The sequence below is a fragment of the Zeus faber genome (genome assembly GCF_960531495.2).
Source record: "Zeus faber genome assembly, chromosome: 1".
In the NCBI taxonomy this organism is placed as follows: Eukaryota; Metazoa; Chordata; class Actinopteri; order Zeiformes; family Zeidae; genus Zeus; species Zeus faber.
This window is the reverse complement of record NC_137193.1, coordinates 16484690-16505546: the sequence shown is the minus strand read 5'-3', so window position 1 is coordinate 16505546 and position 20857 is coordinate 16484690. Positions and strand designations below refer to the sequence as shown.

At 47.0% G+C, this 20857-nt stretch overlaps 1 protein-coding gene across 1 annotated transcript in view; it reads right to left on the bottom strand.

Moving 5' to 3' along the window:
• LOC307237291 (ephrin type-B receptor 1-like) overlaps window positions 1-20857 on the bottom strand; it is a gene marked incomplete at both ends in the record, with an annotated part of 61231 nt that overhangs the window by 37421 nt on the left and 2953 nt on the right. The window contains 4 exons of the mRNA XM_080010004.1: window positions 706-880; window positions 1448-1666; window positions 2051-2341; window positions 4517-4581. Of these exons, the coding sequence (XP_079866130.1) occupies window positions 706-880; window positions 1448-1666; window positions 2051-2341; window positions 4517-4581 (750 nt within the window). The remainder of the gene's footprint in view (window positions 1-705; window positions 881-1447; window positions 1667-2050; window positions 2342-4516; window positions 4582-20857) is intronic.

The following is a 20857-nucleotide window of genomic DNA, read 5'->3' as shown; positions in this document are numbered from 1 at the left end:
GTGAACCAAACTCGCTTATCATTTAACGGCGTGTACATATATCACACATACACACACACACACGCACGCATGCCAACACACAGAGACAAGCTCCGACTCCAAAACACAAAGTGTATGCGTACAGATTAAAACACAGACGCGCACGCACGCACGCACGCACACACGCACACACGCACACACGCGCACACACACACACACACACACACATACACACACACACACACACACACACACACACACACGCATGCCAACATACAGAGACAAGCTCCGACTCCAAAACACAAAGTGTATGCGTACAGATTAAAACACAGACACGCACGCACGCACGCACGCACACGTACACGCACACACACACACACACACACACACACACACACACACACACACACACACACACGCACACACGCACACGCACGCACGCGCACGCAACTCTCTTGGGGGGAGATGAAAAAATGATTTGGTAGAAATGGGGAAGGAGGGCAGATTTAAAAAAAAAAAGAGAGAAAACGGGGATATCATTAGGTGGTGTACGGAAGTGAGAGGAGCTATTTACAGTGTCCCGTCTAATTCAGCTAATAACCCAAACCCTGCGGAACAGCCTGAGCCCTGAAGCAAAGCGACGTCTAAAAATAATCCCCAGGCGTGCACCTAGGACTTTAGGACAGCAAGAGCTTCATCAGTTCACAGATGTAGGCATGCGCTCACCTCGGCATACGTTCCCGTTGTCAGGTTCGTAGCCGGCCTTGCAGCTGCAGCTGCCGATGGGAACCATCCACTCGCCGTCGCAGTAAAGCTTGATGGGAACATCCACCTCCTCGGCGTTGGCGATGCAGCTCCCCCTGGCAATGACCAGCGAGGTGGACTCCGCCCCCGTCAGCGTCTGCCCGGAACCAGGAAACAAGAAAAAGCCTGTAAAATACCAAATACTGTAAAATGTCCAAGCATCAAACCTCATGGAGCATTTGTGGAGAAAAAAAAAAAGAGAAAAGAAAATAGTCTGTTGAGTGAGTTCTATCTGATGCTTGGCATCAGACGCACTCCACTCTTCAGGCAACGCTGACAAGATACCACGGTATCAAGGAGTTATTTTTAAAAAAGAGGTCTTGCTGGCACTATTTTCAATACTGTGCCATAACAGAAGCACAGCATTGGAAAGGCAGTGCTGTTCCCAGTACACATTACGGAAAAGCAGAAACATAAACATTACAGCAGCGAAAGAAATAAGATGACTGAACTTGAGAAAGAATTCACGTTATCTGAGAAGACATACTTATACGCACCAGAATATGTGGAGTGAGCTGATGCACTCAATGGATGTGTTTGTGGATTTGTCCCCTACTTGCATTGAACTTCTGATGGGAGTGTGTAGGAATAAAGCCTACCAACGTACTAAATGAGGGGTGAATATACAACAAGGATCAACAACGGAAAAATATCCAGATACTACCTCGGGAAAAAAAGCGAAGTTCTGCACCACGCTGGGGCACTTTTTGTAGAACACGCGCACGGCCAGGAGGGACATGCAAGCCCCCAGGTCCTGGAAGGCCAGGTGGAACCCCCTCCCCCGGGACAGCGGGCCGAAACTGCGGACCTCCGTGTTCACCTTCATCAGCCGGCCCCCAAAGTCCACCTGGGAGAAGCTCTCGTCGGCCGCGATGGTGTCCACCTGACAGAGTGTAGATGGGTGAACAGAAGGATATCTCTAAAGATATGGAAGAGCGTTAAATAAAAGAGAGGACTGAACAGTAATTCTGCTGGTATCCCCCTATTCTCACGGCTCTATCTCCCTCGGTCTCGGGCTGCCATTGGGAGGGGGCGCAGCGCTGTCGCTCCATCCGTCCCCATCTGTGTGTCCATCTCTTTGTCTGTCTAACCGCGCCTTGCCGGTCAATCCAGCCATCTGCTTATCTGAGCGGCCGTATTTACCCGTCTGCCGGCCCCGAATCTCAAGACCGGGCACGTCTACAATCCGCAACGTAGAAAACCTACAACTTTGCACGGTCTAGTGGGTCCACCGCTCACGGCGCCCGGTTCTGGGTCCTTTTTGTACCTTCAGGAAGGGGGCGTTGGTCCAGTACTCCACCCCCCGGACCCCCTCCGACACGGGCCGGTCGGCCTCCAGGTAGTAGAGGTTGAAGGTCTCCTTGCAGGAGCCCAGCACGCTGCGGATGGAGGCGCAGTCGCGCACGGTGAAGCGGATCTCCACGTAGACGCGCTGCGCCGCCCGGCGGTCCACGTAGGTGGTGAGCAGCCAGTTGTTCTGGCTGGGCTCAAACACGTTGCACACCTGGTACGTCCGGATGGTGTTGAGGTTCTCGTCGTAGCCGCTCACCTCCTCCCACTGGCGGGGGGAGGGGGAGGCCGGGAGGGAGGGAGGGAGGGAGGGAAGCAGAGAAGGGGTGTATAGAAGAGAGAGAAAGAGGTGAGAGGAGAGAAGGGGAGAGAAGGGAAGGGAAGAAGAGCATAGGAGGAGGGGAGAAGGTAGAAGAGGAGGAGGGGGAGGAGGAGAAGAGATGAGGGGGAAGAGAAGCAGAGAAGGGAGAAGAGGAGGGAAGCCGAAATGATTAATGGGTTTACGAAAACCTGACAGAAATTAACCCCCCCCCTCCTCCCTTTCTCTCTCTTCTCCCCCTCGTCCTCTCCATCTCTCCATTGCTCCAGTAACCCCCATCCCTCCCTCCCTCCCTCCCTCCCTGTGTTTCTCTCCTCTCCCTCATTCCGTGCTGCATGAGGGAAACCATTCATCACAATTAGAGCCACTGGCCTCAGATCTGTACACACACCTTCCTCCCATCCACCACCTCTCCATGACACACACACACACACACACACACACACACACACACACACACACACACACACACACACACACACACACACACATGCCGCGAGTCTCCACAACATCCACTTGCCGAGTAATGAGGCCAACATTTAAAGCCGCATTAAGCCAAATTCGAGGAAACGACGATTGATGTAAACAAACTCCGACTTTTACTCACGCTCTGCTCCCGTTTGATTTGGCGGTGGCCAACGGTGGCTGGGAAGTGACAGGACGCGCAGCGGGTCGCTGAGAACGAATCAACTGGAGAGGCAGGCGCAATACCATGCCACGTCTCGCGAAGGAGGCGCAAAATTGTCGTTGCGAAGAAGCCATTGCTGTCTTAACGCGGTCGGCCTTGTTAACACGACTACGAACACGAATTTTAGGTTATCCTTACCTGCCAATTGTTTGCTCAAGAATGGCCTCCCCACCATTTTGAGCTAAACAATGAGCCGTATCATAGTTCTGCGCTCAACAGTTAGCTCCGTTAGCTTGCTCTGCGCCGGTCAGTTAGCCCAGACGGACCGCCGAAAAGAAAACAGTTAGCCGAAAAGCACATACAGGGTTGGGGTCCCGCAGCCTGGGGCGGTGATCTGCAGGGCGATTGCCAGCTCTTAGCAATCCTTCCTTTGATGAAATTTGTATAAGCAGAAGTGTTGCTTGATGCAGCTCTAGAAGGCGCCATCTGGGTCATTGTCACGAATCCACCATAAAACATGAACTGAAACTGAAAAACCGAAATGAACTGACACACATAGTCACAGAGAATGTGAAATAATTTGTTTGTAAAATGAAAGAATGCAATGCCTACTACATGGCCCAGTACTTTTGACTACTACATTATTTTCATGTTTTTTCTGTGCTTTTCTTATCAAAAAAATTCATTACTGTTCCGCTCTCCGAAGATAATTAAAGATGGCTTTTACGTTGTAATGAATCTACTTTAGCTTAGCATAGCGTAGAACGGCGCAACAGGCGATGACAGTGCAAAAATGTATACATCACCACATTCCCCCGCTAATCTTTCTATTGTAAGGGTTGAATTTGATAAATATTAATATTTCCTTCAAAAATATGAGGTACTACATTGTTATGGTAATGTAGGGGGGAATATCACTGTAACAATGTATTTTTGCCCGTACGCATTATGGTAATTATTAGTAATTATCTTTTGATGAAGAAAGAGAAAAGCACAGGAAAAGCACTAAAATAATGTCGTAGTGAAAAATAACTAAGTCAGCCATATAGTAAGCGTTATCATTTAAGCTTATATATATAAGCAAATTATTTAACACACTCTGCAAATATGTGTCAATTCATTTCGGCATATTTTCTGGCGGATTCTTGAGAATGACCCATTTATTCTCTGTTCTATTATTCTATTATTTTTTTATTCTATTATTCTCTCTCTCACCCCCGTTCCCGTCTATATTTGTTTGCATTTGCCCCGGTGAGACGTGTTCGCCGCTCCCCCGCCTTACACCGCATCCAAAGCGGTTAATTGGTGTCACCTTGGTGCCATAATTAAGAACTCGACAGAGTCGTTAATGGAGCCTGTAAAGTGTACTCAAACTGTTCCTTCCCCCAAGGATAGGCCCCGCACATGAGCTCGCACACACGCACACACACACACACACACACACACACACACACACACAACACACACACACACACACATCTGTACATTGTTCCTACCCCGTTGGCAGGAAAGGATATCCAGCCAAGCTCAGCTGTCGCCGTCCTCGTATCCATCACTGTTTCTGTCGTGACGAGAAGGGGAAAAAAAAGAGGTTAAAGAGAAAAGAAACAAGAGACAATCAGAGGAGGAAACGCCGAAGAAAGGGGCGCAACAGCGGGGAGAAGGCAGGGACGGCTTCCATTGATACTCCATACCAACGTTAGCGCTCGCCGGCGCTACCGGGCGGCCTCGGCCTTGGCCGCACAGCCGCCGTCCTCCCGGCGGCCGCTCAGATGAGCCTGTGGTTTGCGGTGAGCAGAGTAAAGTGCGAGTCCTTAGCAGAGGCACAGACAATAACATCCGCCGCTCCCATTGAAACACCACGACGGCAACAAAGGTGCGGCAAACGCGAACGGCGGTAAGCTGACAAATCGACAACAGCGCCAGCTTTGTACACCAGCTCCATGAGTCGCGTTGCTGAAGCTGAAAGGCACGTTTCTCAAAATTACAAAGCCCATTCTTTTATGATATTGTTCGGGCCCCCCTGCCCACTTTTTCCCCTTCTTTTTTCTCTTTGTCTTTTCAGGGCTCAGCGACACGCGCCCCACCCGCCGGGCTGCAGTGGCCCCCTAGAGTTTGCATAATACATGTTTTAACTATTTAATTTCGTAGCGTTTGTATTTTGTCTAAAATATCCTTAAATTGCAATGTTTTTTTTTTGGTTTTTGATGTTGTTTTTTTGTTTATTTGTTTGTTTTTTTAACGGTATATTGCAATGTTTGTTGCAAAATACCGGATTTTTGTTATTTTCCTCTGAATTTTTCGGCCTAAAACTGTCGGAACGGATGTACATCGCTCAGGTGTTGTTAGAACCGGGAGGGCACAAATATCTCCTGGTTCAAGTTTCATCCAAATCGATCCACAATATTTATATTTATTTTATATATATATATATATATATATATATATATATATATATATATATATTAATATATTCATATATTTGTTTATATTTTCGTCATAAGACCCCCCACAAATGTAATAAATTGCCCGACTCATTTGCCTCCGCAAACAGTCTGTAACAGTTACGAACGACTCGTTCTTTCAAGGTAATTCTTTCTCTGACTCCCACTTTGCATAATCGCTTCCAAAATAAATAGAGAATTTAGGCCAAATACTTTTTTTTTTTTTTTGAGCTCCACGCCTACATGCCGCAATCCTTCCCGCTAAAAACAGAACTGTAACAAAATGAAGGGATTCCTGCGGGAATTTCATTCACAACTCAGAGCCTCCTCCTGGCTCCCGTTCATCTATCACCAGCCCAATCAAATGGACGAAGAGTCGGGAAAAAACTGATCCGCTCTCCTGGCCGAGCGACTCGTCTGGAACCCGATCCAAGAAATTAGTCGAAGCTTTGACCGCTACTTAAGAAATGAGTGCTACCGGTTACGAGCATCATTTCAGCATCTGTATCGGTGACCCGGCAGCAGCAGGGAACGAGAAAGAAGTCACAAGTCGACTTCAGCTCATCTCATTTCCATCACATGGAGCCAATCTTCCAACAAACCACAACGGAAATGAATCTGACAACGCTGGGCGGGGTTTTTCTGTGAGGCAGAATAGAAAAAAAAAAAAGCCTTAGATAAGTGGCCCAAATTTCACCGCCTGGTGCATTGTCTGAATAGGCCGCCACCGTTTCATAACGTCGTCGCGGACCGCCGACTAAAGACAAAACCAAGGCGTCCGCTAAAAGGAGCGGTTTCGCGACGGGCGCGCGGCTCAAAAGGACATGTGTTAGACGGAGCATTGGGGCCGCCGCCCCCCACCCTTTGTGCGACTAAATGTGGAGGAGATTGAGCAACATTACACTGCGAGGGGGCCGCGAGCAACCACCCCCCCCCCCACCACCCCCCCAACCCCCGACACTCTCATCCTCCTGCGCTCTTTCATTCTGTCACCCTCCTCCTCCACCACCACCACCACCACCACCACCACCACCGCCACATTCGTCCCCTCCATCTTCCATCCCCATCAACCTTGCTTTGTCGGTGGGCGGGGAAGGACCTTATTACGGCACAACCCAGATTTTTTTTCTTGAGCTTGACAAATGTTTACAAAAATAAATAAGTACATAAATAAAATCTGAAAAAGTATTTATGGTGAAAATAAGACGATATTATATATATATATATCTATTTTTTTAAACTGAATTTAAGGCTTGACAAGCTTCAGGTTTACATATTTAAAAAAAGCAGAATTCAAGTGAAATTATTGCTGAGAAAATGAAGATCCCCTTTCCTTGTTTTGAAATCATGACTTTCAGAGAAGTACACAAAAAAGGAATTCCCATTCATAACTCAGAGAAGTGACAGGGATATTGGCAGAGCAGCAGGAATATTCTACCCACCCTGCAGCAAGACGGATGCTTTTGGTTTTCTACAGTGAGAATTCCAATCAAAATCTTCCCCTTTTGTGGCGGTTTCGCAGTTGCCGCGGTTTAACATCACAGCTCAAAAGCAGTGCAGTCTATAAGGGAGGGAGAATAACATGCCGCAAAGTAAAAAAATATTAAAAAAAATGTCCGTACTGGCGATAAGTTAAAACCCGGAGCAATGAAATATAAACATAAAAAAAAAAAAAGATCCAGCAGCATTGTGGTGTTATTAGAGTGCAGCTACTTATCAGCTTAATTAGCATCGAGCAACTGGAATGCGGGGTCACAGCACATCCTTCCTACGCAAAATACGCCGTAGTCACCGACCAGCCCAATTATCTTTGACATATTGGAGGGTGTTATCGCAGTATGCTCCCCTCCTTCACGCCGGTGCATACTGTGGAGCAGCACGACACCAGCCCAACAAAAGCAGTTTCCTATCATGGCGGAAGGAACAGCGGGTAAATCTGTTCCGTATTGGGCCAGTCAAAGAGCCTGTTACAACCTCCTTGTGGCCCCCAGGGGACCAATAAAGCCATTTCCATCACAGACGCTGATTTAGGAGGAGCTTTATAGTTCCCGCCTCTGTATATGTCTGTTTGCCTGTGCGTATGCCCTCGCGTGCGCACGTGTGTGTGTGTGTGTGTGTGTGTGTGTGTGTGTGTGTGTGTGTGTGTGTGTGTGTGTGTGTGTGTGTGTGTGTGTGTGTGTGTGTGTGTGTGTGTGTGGGTGTGGGTGCACGTGTGATGTACGTCCGCGTGGCTTAACGATAAGTGAAATGGGTTCATCCCATGCCTAATTGGCCGAGCGTGTTCGGACCAGATTAGTTTGGTGTAGCGCAAATCAGTCCTGGCCTGTATATATCAGTGTGTGTGTGTGTGTGTGTGTGCGTGCGTGCGTGCGTGCGTGCATGTGTGTGTGTGTAGGCATCTGTCATGGAGCTGGTCAATAAACGTGTTAAGCTGAAGCTCTGTGGAAGGGATGGAGGGAAGTAAAGAAAGTCAGAAAGAAAGACAGAAAATCCTAAATGAATCAGAGCGGTTGGGGCGAAGAGAATACTGTTATCAACAAAAAAAGACAGAAGCTGTGGCTCCGTGGAGAGAAAGAAGGAATTGAAATGAGAAATTAATCAAACTGGTTGGGGCTGAGATAACACTGTAAACAACAAAAAAACTGAAACAAACACACACACACACACGCACGCACACACGACCCACACACACAGACACACTTTCACGCACACACATTCACAGACACACACGCACAGACACACACATACACAGACATACACATAGAGACAGACACACACAGACACACACACACACACACACACACACAGACACACACACACACACACACACACACACACACACACGCACCCACAGACACACACACAGACACACACCCACAGACACACACAGAGACACACACCCACAGACACACACAGAGACACGCACACACACACACACGCACACACCTTCTCACACACACACGCACACACACACACACACACACACACACACACACACACACACACACACACACACACACACACACACACACACACACACACACACACACACACACACACACACACACACACACACACACACACCTTCTCACACTTGGTACCTCCTGCAGAGATTCCTGCTGCACAATCAGCCATTGAAGCGTAATAACACGGCATCGCAGAAAGGACCACACAGTCAGCAGCGCACACACGCTCAGAAACACACACCAACACCCATGTACAGTCCAAGCAGAGCTGCCTTGTTGTTCCCAGAAGGATGAGTGTCCACCAAAAACTGTCTGACATAGGGAATCCGACTCCCCACCGCAACCACGCTCGCTAAAAATGGATCCACTCGTGGCGCACAAAATCCTAATACGTTGACAAGACTCCCCGAATTACCCCACTTATTAAGAATTTAGGCAATTATAAAATAAGGGCGAACTGTGAATCTGTGATGAGTGCCAGGAAGCCTTAGCCGCGCTCTCTAGAGAATCTCTCCATCAAACACATCAGTCCTAAATATGACAAAATGGAGTAACTACTACTTGTGCTGTTACATTATGAGGGGTGTGATCTGCCAGTCACGCTGTCAAAGATGGTTCATTGCCGCAGAGGGCTCAGAAAAAAAACTCTGGCTCCCTGAAAACCACCACCATCTCATATCCGCACGCAAGGCCTCTGCATTTAGCTACACACCTAGGATTCGAGTTTACCCCACAGTATCTCATCTCATACAGTACTTAAAAAACTTGCCACGAGAAGCTTAACTACAGGCCAGTGGGCTGACCCCGCCTGCTTGAAACAGCAGCTTCAGCAGTTCAGAAAACCCCAAAGTAAAAACAATAAAGGGCTAAAGAGATGGCTGACCCTGTTGTCATGAAAGCGCCCGCTCAGCAGTCCCGGTAAACACTTTGTATCAGCACAAAAACTATGCAACCGGAATTAAACCAGTTGCCGCAGATGGTTGACGACGACCATATTCCGGTGCTATGGATTTCCGGGAGAAGCGCCGCTAATAATCGGCCCGACGGCCCGGCGCTTGAGTTTTTTGGAACGGTGTCAATGAGAGCAGAGAATTGTCAATTGTTTTGACCGCATCGTTCGGCGACAAGGCCGACGTTCCCTCGCGTCGACGTCTTACCGCTGCGTCTGCTGAATAGCGACGTTTGGGACATTACCGTTTGTCCTACTGCGACAACAAACCTGTCAGCCTCAAACGGCGCTGCCTTAGAAATGCGCCCATTCCAGTCATTAGGATTTGCAAGCTGGATCTTTCCATGGTTAATGCCCGGGGACCACGGGCTGGCTATCTAACAGTTTGACTGGTGCTTCCTCTCTAGCAAGATAAAATGCCGTGTTCCCCGACTTTGGCCGACAGGTGATTGTTCTTCATGGACAAGCTTGGCTGCACCAGGTTGTCTGTAACAAAATGAAGTCTTCTTTCAAATAGTGCTATTACCTCGGCAGGCTCTACGTGGCCATAAAGTATGTGGAATATCATTACTGCAATCACCTCAGCCATTTCCTCCCTACTTTGTATAATACAGAATGTGCTCAAACTTTTGTAGCCACACAGACACACTGCCATTTTATTGCTCCCGTTGAGCTTGAGCAATCGCATTGATGGATCTAGCAACCTCCTGGCGATGCATCGTTCTACTACCATTGTTTTCTTTTCTTTTCTTTTTTTTTTTCAAGGCAATGCTTTACTACGTCCACTTTGCTTGTGGCGAGCCCCCATCGCCACGCCCTACGATATCCACCAATTGGGGTCGATGAATTACTCGATGACAAATCACTTCCTATTCAAGCGTGAGCGACAGAACACTGACAGCACATTGATGTGTTTACAAAATAGGAAAGGTTGCCTGTCACTGTTTTTAGAGCCGGCAGAACTTGTAGTTGGACTTGGACGGTGGCGTCTCCGCTCATAATCTTTAAGTGTTAAGTAAAACTCACAGCCCAAAGCAAACATTTCCAACAAAGGCATTTTGAGAGAGAGGCAAACAGAAATACACAGCCGGGTCGGTGCAACTTTAATTTGTGGTTCATTTCATCACTGTATCTTTGTTAACACACTTGATATTGAGCAGGGCTCCACAATGACAGTTGCCCGGCAACCAACTTTGAACCATTGTTAAGCATCTAACCAAAGAGATGCTGGTACTGATTCTGATCTCGGGCAGTGGGATTGCCTACCCTGTTTAGAAACATATCAATAGATCAACCCATCGATGAATCATTGATGGAAAATGATTGAAATTCGGCAACTATTTTGTGACTCTTCTCGGCAACCAAATGGTGATGCACGGTTGGCAAGTTGTCAACAACGTCTAAAAGTTAGCGTCGGCGACAGTGCCCGGGAAACCGTGCGCCGGCGGTGCTTTTGAAGTCATGTTTTGACTCGGCTGAAGTACACTGGCAACTGAATGGGGGAACTCAACAGCGCCACAGGGCGTCGAGTACGGCTTGGCAGAAGGAGCTTGGATAACCCATGTCTGAGTATGAGGTGCAGCACAATATATTACAGAAACTTTTCGACGTACCCTGAAGTCGGAAACAAATGTGGACATATGAATTGATACAGCTAATGGCGATGGACGGGGGGGGGGGGGGGACCACAGTGGGGTTTTTGTAGCAACAAATCCCGCTAATCGGATCTCGGATTTTCTAATACGTGATCCACCAACCGGGGCCTCCAGGCGTGGAGCTGTTTTCCCTGTTGTTGACACAGAGTTGGGAACGGAGGCAGAGCGTCGCCGTCTTCAAAAGCACAACCGAGCTGTCACACACCAGCACTTATCTGTGACACACTTTGTTATGGAAAACACTCGTACACACCAGGGACACACCAAACACACACACACACACACACACACACACACACACACAATTCCGTACCTGTGTTATTTAGTTTAGTTGAGTTTATCAGCACAACCTTCCCTCCCTCTCTCTCTCTCTCTCTCTCCTGACTGATTTCTCCTCTAGGTTATCTTCTCTTGTTTTTTTACTAATTCTTTCCCTCGCTCCGTCTTTCCGTCCGCCCCTCCAACGCTACCCATCTGTCTTTATCTCATACTCGCTTCATCTCTCTCTTTCCCTCTCCCTATCTCTCTCTCTCTCTCTCTCTCTCGATCCTCTGTTCTCTCCTTACCAACGGTGACCCAAAAGATTTGTGGTGTTGTGTATTGGGTTGATGAAAAGGGACACACGGCTGTCACTATTAAAACAAATAACCCGCCGCGTATTTCCCCCGGGAACCTCGTAACTCTCCGCCGGAAAACTTTTCAGGAACAGACGCCTATGGAAGCATTTCACAGTACATCACACGCATGGCTTGCGTTGGTATCAGAGCGAAAAAGAAAAGGAAAAAAAAGGAAAAAGAAAAAAGGGAGATCACCGGCATTTTTGGGTTTCTTCATAATCGTGTGTGCCTGTGCGTTGTTGCACAAAAATATTCAATCTCATATCATTTGACAGAAGGATTAGGGATGTACCAACTGGGAAATTCTGGGCCGATGCCGATTTTTAAACTAGCAATTTGGCATATAGCTGACGCCGATACTCGTGTTTTCCGAGTTCCCCCGATTGGAGCACCACTTACAGTTTTTCGAGCTCTCATGAATGCAGCATCAATTCCTGCTCAGAGCGCTGCAGAGAGCAGTGTCTGCATCTTCCAAAATCGACTGCAAGATTGCGCCGTTCTCTCAGTGCATTGCACTGCTGCCTCACAACAAGAAGGTCTTGGGTTCGATTCCCGCCTGGGGTGCCGTTGGGTTATCTCCCGATTAGGGGCCTTTCTGTTTGGAGTTTGCATGTTCTCCCTCTGCTCACATGGGGCTTCCTCCATCTAACATCAGTAAGGACCCCCCCCCCAAAAACATGCACACACTGCTCCTGGCTGCCCCCCCAGAGGAAGGACAAGCCAGGATGCGTCAAATGCAGAGGAGCCATTTCACCGGCCACCATCCAAAGCATGTGCATGTGTGCGTGTGTATGCATGTGTTGTAGTGTGGCGTGTCGTGTGATCAGTAAAGATTCTTCGAAATATAAATGCTATAAAATATATGGTTACTATATCTACACGGCCTGCCCAACTCTATGTGTGAGAAACGCTGGATAAACACCCTGCCTTCGGTGAATTTTTATTTTATTTATTTTATTTAGTCAACATGGCCATTTTCAGCCTGTACCGATGTAGGGCTGATAAATCGGTGCAGCCGTAATTAAAGGATTTTGACTGGGGACAATGAAAAAAAACCGATTAGCTTGTAGAAGAGGACACGGGCTTCACTCTTTCAAACCACAACCCCACCCTTTTTTTTTATGTATTGTTTTGGTAAAACGTTTGAATTTTATTTTTATTATTTTATTTTAGGAGCGGCCCTGCCACAGGAGAGCCATGTCACTATAAATACAAATACGACATATGGTGTTTTCAGGCATGAGGGAGTCGTACTTTTTTCCGACAAAAACAAAGATGACTTATCGTCGACTGGAGGATGGGGCCGACAATACTACAGAAAAAAAAAAAAAAGAAGGGGGAAGATTTGTTCTTATATTTAGAACCTAAGCTTGACAAAGCCTGTCTTCTCACTGGATGAAATCTTACATGAAAGTGGCGTCTCTACTCGACAAAAACACACAGACACAGACACACACACACACACACACACACTGCACCCAAACCCATACAGACGAACACTGTTTTCACACCTAAACAAAGCCCCTGGCTGACTCTGTTGCTCACATGAAGCATCCAGTCTTTCACATTGGTAGAATGCTTTCTGACAACAAAGGAAAAAGGCCTCTAACTGACACGTTTTTCCTTCATGAACAGACAGAAAAGTTGCGCAGATGCTCCATGTTAGATGCAACGGCGGTTTGAATTCCCTTCAAAGCGCATTCTCATTCATTCACTTCTAACATCACCACACCGGACCTCATCTGCCATGTCGCTCTCGCTTTCTCCGTCTCTGCACGGCAGCTACGTAACATCCAGCCGTAATACCGTGGCGGAGGACAGGAAAAGGTTGAAATATTTTTACTTGGCCGGCAAACGCCGCGTGCCGCTACCGTTACCGTTACCGTTACCTGCCGTCGTGCTCTCGTCTACTAACGTGACATGGTTTGTCGTCTCCCGTAATCCACGTGACGGCTGACTAAATCTAAAATTGTGTCTGTAAAAATAAAAGTACATGAATGAATATGGGTGGATGAGGGAGGAGAGTGTACAGCCTGGTATCACAAATGACGCCGCCTGTATCCCATTTTTCAAAGAAGGGAGGGACAATCAATGAAAGCCGCAAGCGGCCTCGAAAAGGTATTCACAGCGTGCGGTTCTGAGGAAGGGTTGAGATACCGCGACAAAGTCATACGGTGTCCATGTTTTTCAGGCTTATCGATCGCAAGCGTCCGTGGACTTGGGATGGATTCGATATTGCAACATGAAATCAGAACTTCATTGGCTAATATGTCAGACATTCTTTAGCCAGTCGCTTAGTGTTACGGCGGCTTTGTTTAGGCATGTCCATGAAACATTATGTACCAAATGTGGCGTTAGGGGGAGTTATGGCTCACAAGACGAAGATTATCAAAGATTTTCCCAATTTTTGGTGAACTTAGTATGTCCCTCGAGGCAGAGAAGTGAATCCTATATACCAGGCTTCTCCAGGCGTCTAGGAGGAACGGGACGATTGAGTTTTTTTCTCTGACGTCTTACTGTGGCGCCCCCCCCTGTGGCCGAATCGGCAGCAGCCTTTTTTGGACCCTTGTTTATCCTGGTTTATAAGGCCAGAGATGTAGCAGTTTCGCCAGCCACGTAATAATACCAGTGCGAACAACAGGTATTCCAAGTCATTCTGTGAATACCTGATAAGAACCAGCCCCCTCCTCTTTGTTCTTTCCGTGAGAACAGAGTGGCTTCCACGTGCAGCTAGAAGTAAGAGGTCAGCGCCATGTGCCTGGCGTATACAAATGGGACGACGGTGGGCGCACCTGGGGGGGGGGGGTAAGAGGGTCTTCTTAAAGACAGCGTTTTATTTGTACCGTTTTAGGAGTGAATAAGTCTGGGGGCGCATTCTCGAGCGAGACTGTGAGCGCCGGGGGCTTTGGAGCAACGTCCGGCTTTTCGGGGCTTTAACCTGTCAACTCTCCTTCCTCTCATATAAAGCTTGGGAGAAGAGTTGAAACTTTTGAATCATATTCATATTCATCCTCATCCAACTCTGCGGATGATGCAGGTTTTGGTGAGGGGATATTCTGGGATATAGTGATGACTATTTGGATAAATGCCTCAAATGTATGCTAAGCTGTATCGACCAAAAGATCAGTCAAAGTAAATTCAACAGAAATGTTGGTTATTAATTCGTTAGTTATTTATTCAAGGCATGTTTGCTGTCATTTATTCATTACTTCACTACACGGTTATCATTGGAGATATCATATTATCATGTTTAACCTTTATTGGTACGCTGTCAATGAGCCGATAAAACGTAACCAGTGAGACAATGTGACAGCTTGATGTCCCCCTCAAAAGTAATAAAAACAAAAAAAAAAAAAAAACTAAATCCGGCGGGTCTTCCGAGGTGTCAAGAGATTGATTCGCTGCAATCTTTTACCGCGCAAAACCTCCGAGCTGCCAGTCAAACGGAAAAGATGAGTGAAAGACACAATCAGAGGGAAGTGCACTTAACACTGCAGGGATACGCATGAAAGAATTAAACGCAGAGCGCCAACAGTCGAGCTCCAAGCGCCAGCGTTAGAGCCCTAATCCTGAGCGTTTCTGCACCAAATCAACATTGAACACATTTTCAATCTGGTTTTGTTCTCCGAAACGTAGATTGACGCAGAAGCAGTCCAAAGGCATCCATCGCAAACAGTCAAGGAATTTGAGACTAAATCAGAGCAGGGACGACGGAATCAGAAGTGAGGCAGGAAATTGTACGGCAGTACAACTGTACTCAGAGTTACATAGTTATCCCATGTTTTAATATTCTTTCAATTATTTCAAATGGTTGACTATAACTGAACAACGCTGAAATATTAGCGTTGATGTGATGAATTAAATAAATCTGAGTTACATGAATATATTCCAGAGGGCCACTTGAAATAATCCTTTGGTTGAATATTTCGCAGTTCTTCAGCAAATTCTAAAAACGTCTCTGGTGGTGGTACCATACAAAGCACTATGAGAGGTTTGAAAACGGTCCAAAAGCCACGGCTCTGTATCCATTCAGTGCATGATGAGTCTCCGATCGGACGCGGCAAGTGAGGCATGAGACCCTCAGTTGACCACCGCTGCTGGCCTCTCTCTCGCTGTCTCCCCGACAGAGTCAAATCTATCAGCGTGTCCATCTGTTGACAGCTGTTCTGCTGATGACAGCCTGAAAGACATCCGCTCGCTCAGTGAGGAGCCCCCCGTGCGTCACGGCGACCGAGCACATGCGAGTCCGGCACGGCGCGCCGCAGGGCGGAAGACGCTGCCTTATGCTGACCCTCATGCTAGCTGAGGGGTGCAGCTTGGCGGGGTCAAAGTGCAGGAGCCTACTACGAGGGACACACAAAACCAGCTCAATGGTCAGACGCGCGCTACCTCAGAGTACAGTATGGCTGGTACAAGCTTGGCATGTGCCTTGGTACGAAGCAAAAAAGATGAATTTCCATTTTGATAGCTTCTTTGAACTACACAGACAATTCACAGCGATACTGAAGCTGAGGTTGAATCATTCAGGGCTGGAAAATAACGGCTGCCCAGTTGCAACGAGATTTGGGCCATTGTCAGGCATCCCGTGAGGTCTCGTTCGCCCTGTTGTCAACCACCACTTTTCATATGGAAAACCAGTGCACACTTGTGGCCGATAGGGATTCGACGTTACGCGGTTTCGAACCGTTCGGTACGCCCCCTACGGTTTCTCCATTTTCGCGCGAGAGGTCTATATTTTTTAACTATGCGAGCCTTCTCAATAGAAACACAAGATAAAACTAAATAGAAATGTTTTAGTAAAGAGTGCAATCAATCAAGGTGTAGAGTCAGAAAAGAAAACTCTGCGATGGCCGTGTCCCTCTTTATTAGGAACTTCTCTTCGGGCACTCTCTTCCATTCGCACCAGATGTGTTGAACGGCTCTTTTGTATGAATGAAGGGAGCCGAGTCCCGCTGGGTGACGAGCATGTAAAATATAACCAAAAAAATGATTTCTGTTAATTAAAAATGTTTGACCTGCCTTGATATCAGTTATAATTATAGAGGATCAACATCACTCAACTATAAATGTATTAAAATTCACCAGCCATTTTGTCAGTGTGGGCTACCACTTTTAAAAATTGGGGTCTGTAAGTTGCTGTCTACTGTAAAAAACACTATAGGCAACTTCCCTGATTGACTATCAAATCAACAGAGCAATTACGTAAGTGCAGAATCCACCTATTATTTTAGTTTCTGAAGACATATTGAGATTCAAACTGGGGCCGAGAGAGATTGCGTTCATGAACTCGACACTCCATGGCGACATCCAGCAGTTCACCCGAGGGCCAAAGGTGCCGCGAGGCGTGAGCTGCTGAAATAGCGGCTATTTTCTGCTACATTACGCACATCCTGCCACGCACCTGAAGGTAAACCAAGCACACGTAGAAGTATCTCCTCTATGCGTGAGGGTGAGATATGTTTAGCCCGGAGGCAGAGTTACTGGAGGTTTGCTGACCACACTGCCGCTCCACGGGGCAGAAACTCGAGCACGAGCAGTTGTCGAGGCGAGGGAAGGGGAGCGGAATCAGAAAAAAGGAATCTTCCCTTCTTCCCCTTCTTCTTCTTCCCTTCTTCTTCTTCTTCCTCTTCTTCTTCTTCTCCTTCTTCTTCTTCTTCCTCTTCTTCTTCTTCCCTTCTTCTTCTTCTTCCTCTTCTTCTTCTTCTCCTTCTTCTTCTTCTTCCCCTTCTTTTTCTTCCCTTCTTCTTCTTCCCTTCTTCTTCTTCTTCTTCTTCCCCTTCTTCTTTTCCTCTTCTTTTCCCTTCTTCTTCTTCCCCTTCTTCCCTTCTTCTTCCCCTTCTTCTTCTTCTTCCTCTTCTTCCCTTCTTCTTCTTCCTCTTCTTCTTCCTCTTCTTCTTCTTCTTCCTCCTCTTCTTCCCTTCTTCTTCTTCCCTTCTTCTTCTTCTTCTTCTTCCTCTTCTTCTTCCTCTTCTTCTTCTTCTTCCTCTTCTGTCTTTGCTTTGTGGTGTGGTTTGGCTCGCGTCGTTCTCCGCCCTCGGTCCTCGAAAGCTAAGCAGCGTTGTCTGTCACTTTGATGGACACAGCGCACATCATCACTTCCCTGGAGAGCTTGTTGTGCGTGTGTGTGTGTGTGTGTGTGTGTGTGTGTGTGTGTGTGTGTGTGTAGGTCACAGGTGTCAAGTGATTGTGATGGTGTCTAGTCAGCCACATAGCTTTGCTTCAGTGCACACACACATACATGAGCACATTAAAAACGCATACACACACACACACACCCACACGCACACACACAAGTTTGACTCTGTCATGGTGATGTGCCCTCTTTCCTCATGATTCTACCCCCAGGAGGACTGCTACACAACAGCTGCATCCTCCTCCTCTCTCTCTCTCTCTCTCTCTCTCTCTCTCTCTCTCTCTCTCTCTCTCTCTCTCTCTCTCTCTCTCTCTCTCTCTCTCTCTCTCTCTCTCTCTCTCTCTCTCTCTCTCTCTCTCTCTCTCTCTCTCTCTCTCTCTCTCTCTCTCTCTCTCTCTCTCTCTCCCGTCCAACCTCTTCTTCATCTCCGCTTCAGTTCAAAGTCCAGAGGTATTTTGGGGGAGATGTGAGTTTTCAACAGTTTATTGCTTGACTGTCGCGGCACCGTTCCGCGGCTCTACCGCTAAACACACGGTAGGGTTGTCCATAGGCTGAAGGGTTTGGTATTAGAAACTTTTAGAAACTGTGTTGTCTAGCGCACAATATAAAAGGTCACCTCTCAGAAGGATTCCCTTGAAAATGTGAGGTTACCGAGACGAATGTTTAACAACTGAACCGCATTCTACTGATAACGTGGCTTGTCGTTTCACTGCTATCAACTACATTAACTCGATCTAGAATATACAGTATATACATTTATATATAGTAATTGTCATTGTGGTTGCTAAAAATCAAACTAGATATAAGCTAAAATATCCCACAGATACAGTATATGTGCAGACACACTTTACTTTTCTTCATTTGCTCGAAGCCACTTCTCGGTTTGAAGCCGAGTTCACAAACTATTGTTGCCGCTGCCATTTTTGATTTTCTCTCTGCACAACGATCCACGTGTAAACTGAGAAACTACTGGCGCTCCAAACGATGAGAGAAGCAGGGTGGATATACCATGGTAACCCTGAGGTTTACAGACATTCAAAGTGTAATTCCAGTTGTGAGGAGAGATCACAAGGTTGGTTTATTGCAAGGCTCTAACAGCCGAGCGGCTGCCGGTGAGCGCTTGTTCAAATGATGTGGGGAGGGAGCGGACAATTATTGGCGTTTTAGTCCGTCAATAAAACTCGAGAGGGCTAAACCGTGGAGCCATTTTGTATATTTTTTTGTTTCTCCACACTCTCCACCATTCTCCTCAGCATCTCTGTCTCCGGGGAGCGTCTCCATCATAACCCCCCGCCATGCAAAAGTGAAACTATCCCTCTCGGTCGCTCCCCTTTGTCACAGTTTCCCTTTTGTCGCCGTCCCTGTCAGAATTTAGCGGGTAGTGGGGGGGTTGAACAAGAGAGACCATTTTGTCGTCGAGAGAGACAGAATTGTGGGATGAGAGACACTACTTCACAGTTTTCAGACTGCGACATTGAAGCTGACAAACGCTCTGATTCTCGCATGGAGGCACATCCATAGCCCTCGACTGTATGTTATTCCTCCTCCCCTCCTGCGGTAAGATCTCTCGCATTTGCATGCGGCTGAAGTACAAAAAGAAGATCAAAACTGTGGAAAAGCGCTCTCGTCCCGGCAATGACAATTTGGTCACCGTCAGCACCCTGTCACGGAAGCCTCATCGTATCAGGCGATAGCAATTGAAAAATGCTTATTATTTAATTGTTGCTCCTATGGGCCATTCCTGGCTTGGTAGATAGTAATAGTATAACTAGAACTAAAAGCTGACAATTTAATAATGCAATTCGAGCAGTAAGCATTAGGAGGGTAGCACGCCCAACACCACTTTTTTTGAGTGTGAGGGCAAAAACACAGGTTTCTGTATGTGCATTTGTGTGTGTGTGTGTGTGTGTGTGTGTGTGTGTGTGTGTGTGTGTGTGTGTGTGTGTGTGTGTGTGTGTGTGTGTGTGTGTGTGTGTGTGTGTGTGTCTGTGCCGTGCCCATTATGTTCCCTCCCTGTTTTCCTGGATGAGTGACAAAGCCCTCCAGCATAGCTATCTGTGAGGCCATATGCCCACAGCAGGAGCCCTGAAGTGTCTGGCGTGGGGCCCGCTCCAAACCAGCAAATAAATAATGGATCATTATGTTCAATCATAAGCTCAGGCTATAAGAGTCTAACAGCAGCACCTCGGATAGAGGCGCAGTACGGCCGAACATGACCAAATAGAATACAATACAAAAATAAGAGAATAGAAGAAATTGCAGTTTGACTAACACACTGAATGCGGCCCCTGACTGACGATGAAAAATGCAATACTGCGAAATGCAAACGCAATACAATAACAGGCATTTATTTGCACATTACCCACCCTAAAATAGACCTCCTAGGTGGAGCCAGGCCCAGGTTAAGTCTGATGTCCGCGCAAAAGGAGGTCCTGTCGTATGTGTTGCCGTCAGCCGCCGGAACAGACGGAGATGATGTGTCTTAGCCGCCAACAAAGAGCAATTGATGTTATCGCTAACCTTGCGTTTTGAAAAAGTTAATCAATGTGGTAGACGAAACAATTTGCCGCGCAGCCTGCCTGTCTAAAAACAGTGGGTTATTGATACCGCTCTTTAGAGATGCAAATGAGGTCAACTGACAGAATAGTGGAAGGCGAGAGGGGGGAAGTGGCAGTGGAATTTTGAGCGAAAACAAAAGATTCATTGTTTTTCCCTCCACACGCCCACTAGGGCCCGCGATTCGTTTATTGGTTTCGATTATGGTCCCATATCAGGGAAAATCTAATCTATTTGGTGTTGTTTTTTTATGCAAATAAGTGCAACCTAGGTTGGGTAGTGAAGTGCTTCGTAATGCAGTGTGCCTGAAAGTTCCTCTCTCTCTCTCTCTCTCTCTCTATCGTTCGCTCGCTCGCTCTGGTACAGTCAAATCAATTTAAAGCTTTATTTACCATGACAGCGATGGGAGACATTCAGGAGAGCCATTGATCGTAAGTAAATGGATGTAATGAAGGCGGTTTAGAAAATAATTGAGTGTTGTTGGTCTCCGGCTGTAGGCAGGGTTGTCAAGGGTAAA